General features: G+C 53.5%; 1 protein-coding gene across 3 annotated transcripts in view; it reads left to right on the top strand.

Annotated features, from left to right (window-relative positions):
- The first annotated feature begins 5,653 nt into the window (after positions 1–5,653).
- Ctbp1 (C-terminal binding protein 1) overlaps positions 5,654–6,889 on the top strand; it is a 55,641-nt gene continuing 54,405 nt past the window's right edge. The window contains exon 1 of one of the 3 annotated variants that reach the window (XM_051165242.1): positions 5,654–5,810. Coding sequence is in view for 1 of the 3 variants with exons in the window: in XM_051165238.1 (XP_051021195.1) it covers positions 5,771–5,810 (40 nt within the window). In the remaining 2 variants the exon portion in view is untranslated. The remainder of the gene's footprint in view (positions 5,811–6,889) is intronic. The other 2 variants (XM_051165238.1, XM_051165243.1) reach the window with 2 other exon arrangements.

Raw genomic sequence — 6,889 nt, 5'->3', positions numbered from 1 at the left:
TCTCAGTGCACCATGGTAAGGAGGGCACAGGGGAGAGGCCCTCTCAGTAAACCATACCAACTGGCTCCTTTTCTTCTCTCCACTGGGGCTCCAGCCCATAATGGCTCTGCCCACATTCAGGGTAAGTCCTCCTCCTTAGTCCTCCTGGAGATGTTTTCACAGACAAAACCTAGGTGTGCAGAACTAATCTCCTTGGTCTTAATCTAATCAAGCTGCCAATCAAGATTAACCATGTTGTGTTGTGACTATTTTGCAGCAACGTTTTATTTTATTTTATTTTTTTTTGATGGTATGTTGACAAGCTATAGCTGTAGATGTGGGAAATCCTGAGGCCTGGAGACACCCTAGCTGTGGCACTAACGATGCATGGCTTTTCACAAAGCGCTGAGACTCTGGGTAAGTGAGGCCTCAGCTCCAGGATCCAAAGATGCTTGTGGCACCTATAGTGCACATGTGTTGTGAAGCTAAGATTTTGCAGGGCCATGGTCTGGATCCACTAGAGATGTCTATTATATTCCTACTGGAGCCCTCTAGTGGAGCGACAGGCCACCATGCTTGCTGAAATTCAGCTGTGTGCATCTTTACAGAGGCCCAGCCTTGTAGTTTCTGGCTACATCAAACCTCTCTTCTGGTAGCATTTATTTCTCTCTCCCAGGCTGACGCTGGTAGCTCTGGAGCTCTGGGAGGATCCTGGTTGCTGCCTCAGGAATGGAAACTGCCAAAGAAGAAAATTCAGCAGGTAATGTATCAGGGAGCCTTGAGAAACACAGGGCCATATGCACGGAAAGTTGTTCATTGTTCATGAGAGTAAATGCCCTGACTCTGGTCACTGCATTGTATGCAAAGACTATCTGGTATATTATGTGGATGCATTTCCTGTCAAAACAAACAAACAAACAAATGACATATAGTGGAGGTAGGAAATATAAGGTGGGACATCCAGCAGGCAGAAGGCATTCTGGGATAGGGCCATGAGTGGGAGATTCACTTGGAAAGATGTGAAGAGGATGGACGCGTGGTACCTGAGCAGAGGTAACCAGCCATGTGGCAAACTGTAGATTAGTGTAATGGGTTATTTTAAGGCGTAAGCTGGTCAGAGAAAAGCCTAGCTATATGACCTAGGTATTTGTACAAATATTTTGAGTATTATGAGTCGTTATTCCAGGATGTTGGGGTCAGCAGAAAAAAAAAAAAACCACCCTGCAACAGCACTAAATAGCAGAGGAGAGTTCTGTGGGTGGCCATAACCCCAGCCAGAGAGGCCAGCAGCAGGAATAAGGCACCACTGGCAGCAGAGGGGATGCAGGTGTCAGTTTAAAATGTCTCCCATATGTTTGGATACTTGTTTCCCAGACAGTGGCAGTGTTTTGGGAGATGGTGAAACCTTTGGGATTTGTGGACTAGTTAGCAGGAGTGGGGCTCTGTGCGCACCTGCATGGGAATGGGGTGGGGAGCAGGGCGTTGGAGGTGGTACCTGTTCTCTGCTTGCTGTCTGCTAAGATGTGAGGAGCTCTGCCCCGGGCTCCCACCACTGTGAGCTGACCCACTCTCACTGCCATCTTCCCTGCCATGACGGACTAAACAACCCCTCACCCTTTCCAGCTGTTTCTTTCAGGTTTTCTGTCATGGTGACATGAAGAGTAACCAATACAAAGGCGGAGCCGTGGCACAGCACGACAAGCCTGTGGAGGGAGGCTGCAGAACGTAAAACTGAGCAGCTGCTGATCTGTGGCTCACTTTCATTCTTGGCTTTCTCTTGCCATGGAGCGACCACGACCAAGACAACATATAGAAGAAAACATTTAATTAAAGGGCTCACAATTCCAGGGGGTTAGGGTCTATGATCATCACGCAGGAAGCGTGGCCATAGATAGGCAGGCATGGTGCTGAAGGGGTCCCTGAGAACTTACATCTGACGCACAAGCAGGAGGCAGACAGAGGTAACTGGGAATAGCATGGGCTTTTGATACCTTAAAGTCCACTCCCAGTGACACTCCTCCTCCAACGAGGCCACACCTCCTAATCCTTCCCAAACAGTTCTGTCAGCTGGGCGCCAAACATTCAAATAGATGAGCCTATGGGGACCATCTTCATTTAAACAACCACATTTGTTTAATTTTAAGATGTTTCCTCCCCCTAGAAGTTGGGAGAGGGGTTTGGTTCCAGCTACATTTAAAAATAAAACAGATATGAAAGAAAATATTTCTGGGCTGAGATTGCCTGCTTCCTTAGGAGCCTTTACTGGGCTCAACTCTGTGTGAAGTTTGTTGCACATGTGGCCTTCTGTAAGCTGTCATTCAAAGTCCAAAGGATAGGCCTGGATTTCCTTCTCTCAATTTTGTTTGTTTTCCCTCGCCTTGGTGTATCCCAGCCTGATTCCCAATGGAGAGGATGGAGCAACAAGGACCCCGTCCCCATCACCCTTTCGGCTTAGTGACCAGATTTTAGGCTCTGCCTGCTCCCAGTTCTAACCCCTCTCTCCAGAAGTCATTTTGAATCACCCATCCCCATGAAGCTGACGAGCCCAGTGGGGCCTCTGCCATTTGTATCCCAACAACCATGACATCCCTCCCCAAAAGCCCCTGAACCTGCAAACCCAGCTCTTCCTGGCCTTCAGCCACAGGCTTCTGTTTCCATCATAATATCTGGGCTTTGGATTTTCTACTGGCTTTCCTGGGGTGTTCTTTTCCCAAGTGTAATGGAAGTTCTGGTTGCTTTGTAAACTCAGTTATGTTATGTAAATGTTTTTGTTTTAATCACAAGTGTGAGATTTTAGTTTGGGCTTTAGTGTGTCCATAGTTGACAGTTGCCTCCTGCGGGGTGTGGTGTTTGCCAGCTGGTAACAGCCTGCCTAGCGTGTGTGTGTGTGTGTGTGTGTGTGTGATGGAGAAGGGCATGGTCTAGGACTCTGAGGGAGATAAATAGGAGAGTGTGAAGAGAGAAAGTGTAGTGTGCAGCGGTGGTGCACGGAGGGTAGTAGTTTGGGGAGACCAGGGATGGATGGTATGGTGGAGAGAAATATTTCAATGCAAAAGCTTGGCGGAGACTGCTTGCTGCGGTTGCTGTCGATGGAGATTGGCACTGCCTCAAAATAACCCAATTGACCCTAACCATCAGGGAGAAGTAAAGGGGTCTGTGCCCACTCTCTCCCTAATCTTCTTTCTCTCTTACCCAGGGTAAAGATGTTGGTGAAAGGGAGGTAGAGGCTCCAATACTCCAAATAAAATAGGGCTTTTTTGTTTGGTTGGTTTTTGAGACAGGGTCTCTCTGTGTAGCCTTGGCTGTCCTTAACTCACTCTGTAGACCAGGCTGGCCTCGAACTCACAGTGATCTGCCTGCCTCTGCCTCCTGAGTGTTGGAATTAAAGGCGTGTGCTACCACGCCTGGCCTTAAAATAGTTTTGTTTTGTTTTTAAAGCATCAACACTCAAGTCTCTGCAGAACTGCTCCCTACTTCTCCACATGTTTCCAACTACCAGGCCTCACTGCCTGGTACATCACTCTTAAATTTTCCAGATGCTTCCCAGGGGCTCAGCAGTATATGGGTGTCTATATCTTGGGGACCAGAAAAGCAAATAAGCATTACATTGGAGACCTCACTAAGCCTTGGAATGCACCTAGAATATGTCTTATAGTGGGTATGCTTAATGGTCCATCCAGTTTCTACACATTATCCAATCTTGTTTTGTTTTTCGAGACAGGGTCTGTGTAGCCCTGGCTGTCCTGGACTCACTTTGTAGACCAGGCTGGCCTGGAACTCACAGAGATCTGCCTGCCTCTCCCTCCCTGAGTGCTGGGATTACAGGCCTGCACCACTGTGCCCGGCTACTCTGTATAAATCATGCAATCATCTCAACAATTGAGAAAGGCAGAGTAGAAAACCTTTAGTGTTAGAGTCTCAAATTGCTTCCAAGAGGGGCCAATACACAGAGCAGCATCTTGGGGAGGTCCTGTCTGTCCGTAGGTCTCTTTGGTTGGGTACAGGGTATCCACTAGCTTCGGAAGGCAGATGTGGTTTGGTTAAGGTGAAGGAGGAGCTGCATTACCAGGTCCTTTCCTTGGGTGAGAACCTAGCACTTTCTGATAAGGGAAGAGCTGGGGGGTAGGGTTTCCCTGGTCTTGCCCTCCCAGGAAGAGTACAGTTTTGCCAGAGGGTGGACAGCTGAGGCAGGCAGGATGGGTCCGTTTACCAGGTTAAGTCCAACCTGTGGCCTGTGGTGGAGACAGGCAGGGCACGGGTGAGCATCATACTCTCTTATTGGCACTCAGAGCACCAGGCCTTCAACAGCGCTGAGCAGAGCGGAGTGCCGGGTGAGCTGGCCCAACAGACACCAGATCCTCTCTCAGAAGCAGGTGGCGCAGGTGCCTGCGGGTCACAGGGGTGTGTTCAGAGCCACCTGGCCGTGTCCATGTCTCTACCCTGCGGCTTTCCTCCTCGCATACTCAGGAACAGACCCTTGCTTTCAGGGACTGTCTCTGGAGTGGGAGGAAGGGTCCAAATCAGTGTGATGGTGACAAGTAACCTGGGTTTCCTCTAGCGCAATGGAAGGCTTTAATTTTAAAACAAGCCCTGATAGAATCCCTCACAGGGATGGAGTGGTGTAGTGGTTCTGGTCGTACTGTGCAAGAAAAATGAGGATTGGGTAGGCTCAGAAGAAATGGGAGGTGTCAGGTGCCTTGGAGTTGCCATGCTAGGATGGAAGAACTGGGAGGAGCCATTTGGATTATCTGGAGGAAGTTACCAACGGCATGAGAAAACAGGAGCAGAAGGGAGAGGCAGTCCCGGATTGGGGGGGGGCCAAGGGGATGTGTGTGTCGGCTGGCCTTCCCCTAGCCCTTAGTCTCTTTAGGAAGTAGCGTAGCAGGTTTGATACGCCACTTTTAGATTCTTTTCTCCATCCATGTCTGTTAATGGATCAAATTGGAAGGTATTTTCAAATCATTTGTTCTGTGAACAGTCCCTCGTCATCCCGTCACTGCATCCGCCTACCTTTCTCAAAGATTGGATTTTCAAAACACGTAGGTAACAAGATGGGTTTCAGCACCCTCTAGTTAGTGCTGCTTTCGTGATTTTTTTTTTTTTTTTAAACAGCTAAGCTGTATCACTCGCCATGCCTGCCTGACAGTCCCAGCAACAGCTTGTCTCCCACTGTGGGTGCGCGGCGGGCGTCTGGCCCTGCGCACAGATCACCTTCCCGGCTGGGGCGCTGTCCAGCTCCGCCGTCCGCGGCCCCAGCTCCAGCCGCTCGGGTGCGCCCCTCTCGCTGTCCGCTCGAGGCCGCGGCGACCAGCCTGGTAGCGCCCCACGCGGATGGGCGCTCACCACGCGGGCTCCAGCCCGGGTCACCGCGTCAAGGAGTGGCAGAGGCGCAGTCCGGGGTACGCGCAGGGAGGGGAGGGGAGGGACAGGGCGGGTACAGCTGGGGGCGTGTCCAGAAAGGGATTCCAGCCTGGGAGGGGCGCGGGTGGTGGGGGCCCAGCGCCCGGCCGGCGGGCAGCGCGGCCCCTGAGCCGCCCGCGTACGTCCAGCGCGCCTCCTTGCCGGCAAACAGCAGACCAACCGAGGCCACGCCCGCGCGCGCGCGCCGCGTGTCCCCGCCCGCTCGTCGGTCGGAGCGCGGCTGGCGGCGCGGTGGCGGCTCGGCACGGCGGCGGCCGGGCGCAGGCGGCCGGGCGGAGCAGCAGACTGCGCCGAAGCCGCCCCAGGCGCAGGGCTCGCGGCGGCGGAGAGCGCCGGACTCATCGGGGCCCGCGGCCACCCGCGCCTTTCAATGGGCAGCTCGCACTTGCTCAACAAGGGCCTGCCGCTGGGTAAGGCCGCGCGCGCGCGCATTTCCGGCTGCGGGCGGGAGGGGGTGCGGAGGGGTGCGGGGGCGGGGCGGCCGGGCGCGCGCGGCGCTGGCTTTTGTGTGCGAGTGCGCGTGCGCGTTCGGCGCGCGGGGGAGGGGGGGACCTTGCGGCCAGCGGGCGGTGCGCATGCGTGAACCGCTGCACATGAGTGCGCGTGCGTGTGCGCGTCCCTATTTTTTTTCCCCTTACCCGCTCGCGACCGGCGCAGGTGACAAAGGGGCCTGTGGTGCTACGACCCGGTGTGTGACCGAGCTGGGCCTGTCTTCCTGGCCTGTAGTCCCGTGAGGCTCCTTCCCGTGGACACCCCGGCGGGACCTAGGTGTTCCCTTAACGATGAGCCTGCGGGTCTCGCCGGGGCCTCGGGTCGGCTGATCCGGGAGCTGGCATTTTCTAGAGATTGGCACTGAAGGAACATGGGTAGCCTACAAGCCTATCACTCTCCTAGTGATGCCCATCTTGGCCTCTAGATTTGGGCCATTTAGGTTTTTTTTTTTTTTTTATTCATTTGTGAAAGTCCTTAAACCACTGGGGTCCTGCCAGCCGAGGGCAGTCCTTTCTTGGCTGCGTTCGCTGGCCGCGTAACTTGGCGCACGCGCAGTGGAGCCGACCCCACCTTCGGGCGGGTCGGCCCCAGGGTTGCAGAGCTGGGAGGAGCTTTTACCCACAGGCCAAGCGTCCCTTGGTGTCCCTCTCTTTGGCTCTTCAATCTTAATAATGAAAGGGCTTGACATCAGCTCTGCCCTTAGAAGGACACTGCCTTCTTCCTTATGGTCTGAAAGATGGCAGAGGAAGAGTCCTGCAGCGTGTGCTGCCAGCAGGAACTACAGAACTGTGGGCAAGAGGGAAGGAGGGAGGTGCCCTGTGATGGCCTACTGCACTTCTTATCAGACAAGGCCATTTTGCAGATCCTGTCAGTCTGTTTCAGGGTGTGGCAGGGTTAGGACTTTCAGGCCTGCCCTCCATCCTGGACCAGTGGTGGGTACCCCTCCCCCAAGATTGCACCATTTTAGAGCTGTAACTCCCTGGATGTGTGCGAGTCC

The sequence above is a fragment of the Acomys russatus genome, chromosome 22, assembly GCF_903995435.1.
Source record: "Acomys russatus chromosome 22, mAcoRus1.1, whole genome shotgun sequence".
In the NCBI taxonomy this organism is placed as follows: domain Eukaryota; kingdom Metazoa; phylum Chordata; class Mammalia; order Rodentia; family Muridae; genus Acomys; species Acomys russatus.
This window is presented reverse-complemented; position numbering and strand designations above follow the sequence as displayed.